This window comes from Colobus angolensis, unplaced genomic scaffold, assembly GCF_000951035.1.
Source record: "Colobus angolensis palliatus isolate OR3802 unplaced genomic scaffold, Cang.pa_1.0 Scaffold6, whole genome shotgun sequence".
Lineage (NCBI taxonomy): Eukaryota > Metazoa > Chordata > Mammalia > Primates > Cercopithecidae > Colobus > Colobus angolensis.
This window is the reverse complement of record NW_012119598.1, coordinates 11650082-11651212: the sequence shown is the minus strand read 5'-3', so window position 1 is coordinate 11651212 and position 1131 is coordinate 11650082. Positions and strand designations below refer to the sequence as shown.

At 54.1% G+C, this 1131-nt stretch overlaps 1 protein-coding gene across 1 annotated transcript in view; it reads right to left on the bottom strand.

Annotated features, from left to right (window-relative positions):
* SYCP2L (synaptonemal complex protein 2-like) overlaps window positions 1–961 on the bottom strand; it is a 91366-nt gene extending 90405 nt beyond the window's left edge. The window contains exon 1 of the mRNA XM_011962913.1: window positions 663–961. Coding sequence (XP_011818303.1) covers window positions 663–671 — 9 coding nt within the window. The 5' untranslated portion in view covers window positions 672–961. The remainder of the gene's footprint in view (window positions 1–662) is intronic.
* Between the last annotated feature and the right edge of the window lie 170 nt (window positions 962–1131).

Here is a 1131-nt window from a genome sequence, read left to right as displayed (position 1 = left end):
GGCAAGCAATTATCCCTGGCTATCAGAATCACCTGGGGTCCTCACTAACAAACTAACAAACTACCGGCCCACCGTAGACCAATTAAATCAGAATTTCTACCACCAGGAACCCAGGCAGAAGAATGTTAGAAACACGCCCCAAGTAGTTTTTGCTTGTTGTTTTTGGCGTCCCTGGGTGGGCTCACACTCCACGTGTTTTTATTTTTTATTATTTATTGATAAGTAATAATTGTAGCTTTATCTTAGGGGCTGCCCTTTGTCATTCGGTTAAATGAAGTCCCAACACTTCGGGCTGCTTAACGCTACTGCACTTTCGACGCAGCAAGGTGGAAAGAGGGCTGGAAAACCGGCTAGGAAACTACGCAAAGCAACTAGAAAAGAACTATCTCATTGCTTTCCGAACACGAATTATCCGGTTCCCCTTTCCCTGAGCGCTATTTAGCGAGGGATCCGAGGTTTCTATTCTGCCTAGTCTCACCGCAAGCTGCCAATACACTCCGAGCAAATCCAAGGAGGTGGCGGGGTACTGTGCTCAGCGCCCGATCTCTGAGAGAACACCTCAGGGCGGCAGAGCCTGAGCCCCAGGGACCCCGAGCCCTCGCGCGCCCTCGCGCGCCCTCGGACTGTGGACGAAAGGTCCGGGCCTTCCGGGGGTCACTCACCGCTTGCATACCGAGGCTTCGGTCCTGAAGCGGCGCGCCGCTCAGCTTTGCTGCGCTAGGTCAGCCCTCTGCGGTTCCCCTGCCCAAGACACCCGCCCGCTGGGGGCGCTGCTGCGAGAGCCCTGGTGGCGGACCGCTTTTTGAGTCGAGTCTTCTTCCGCAATTGTAATTGATGAATCCGCCCCTGCAGTTGACTAGAGCTCGGTGTTTGAGACTCAAGAAAAGCGTGCAAGTAACTATCGCACACAGGCCAAGCCACCTGGCGCACGCACACGCCCTTTAAGAGAAAGCCAGCACTCAAAGGATGTGAACTATGTCGTTTAAACGTCCCTTATTTGCGAAATTCCAGAGAGGTAGTCGTTCGCTTTGCGGTAGCTGTTCCAAGTTTTCGCCCCGCTTTAAAAACCCAGAGGAGCGGCCGGGCGCAGTGGCTCACGCCTGTAATTCCAGCACTTTGGGTGGCCGAGGC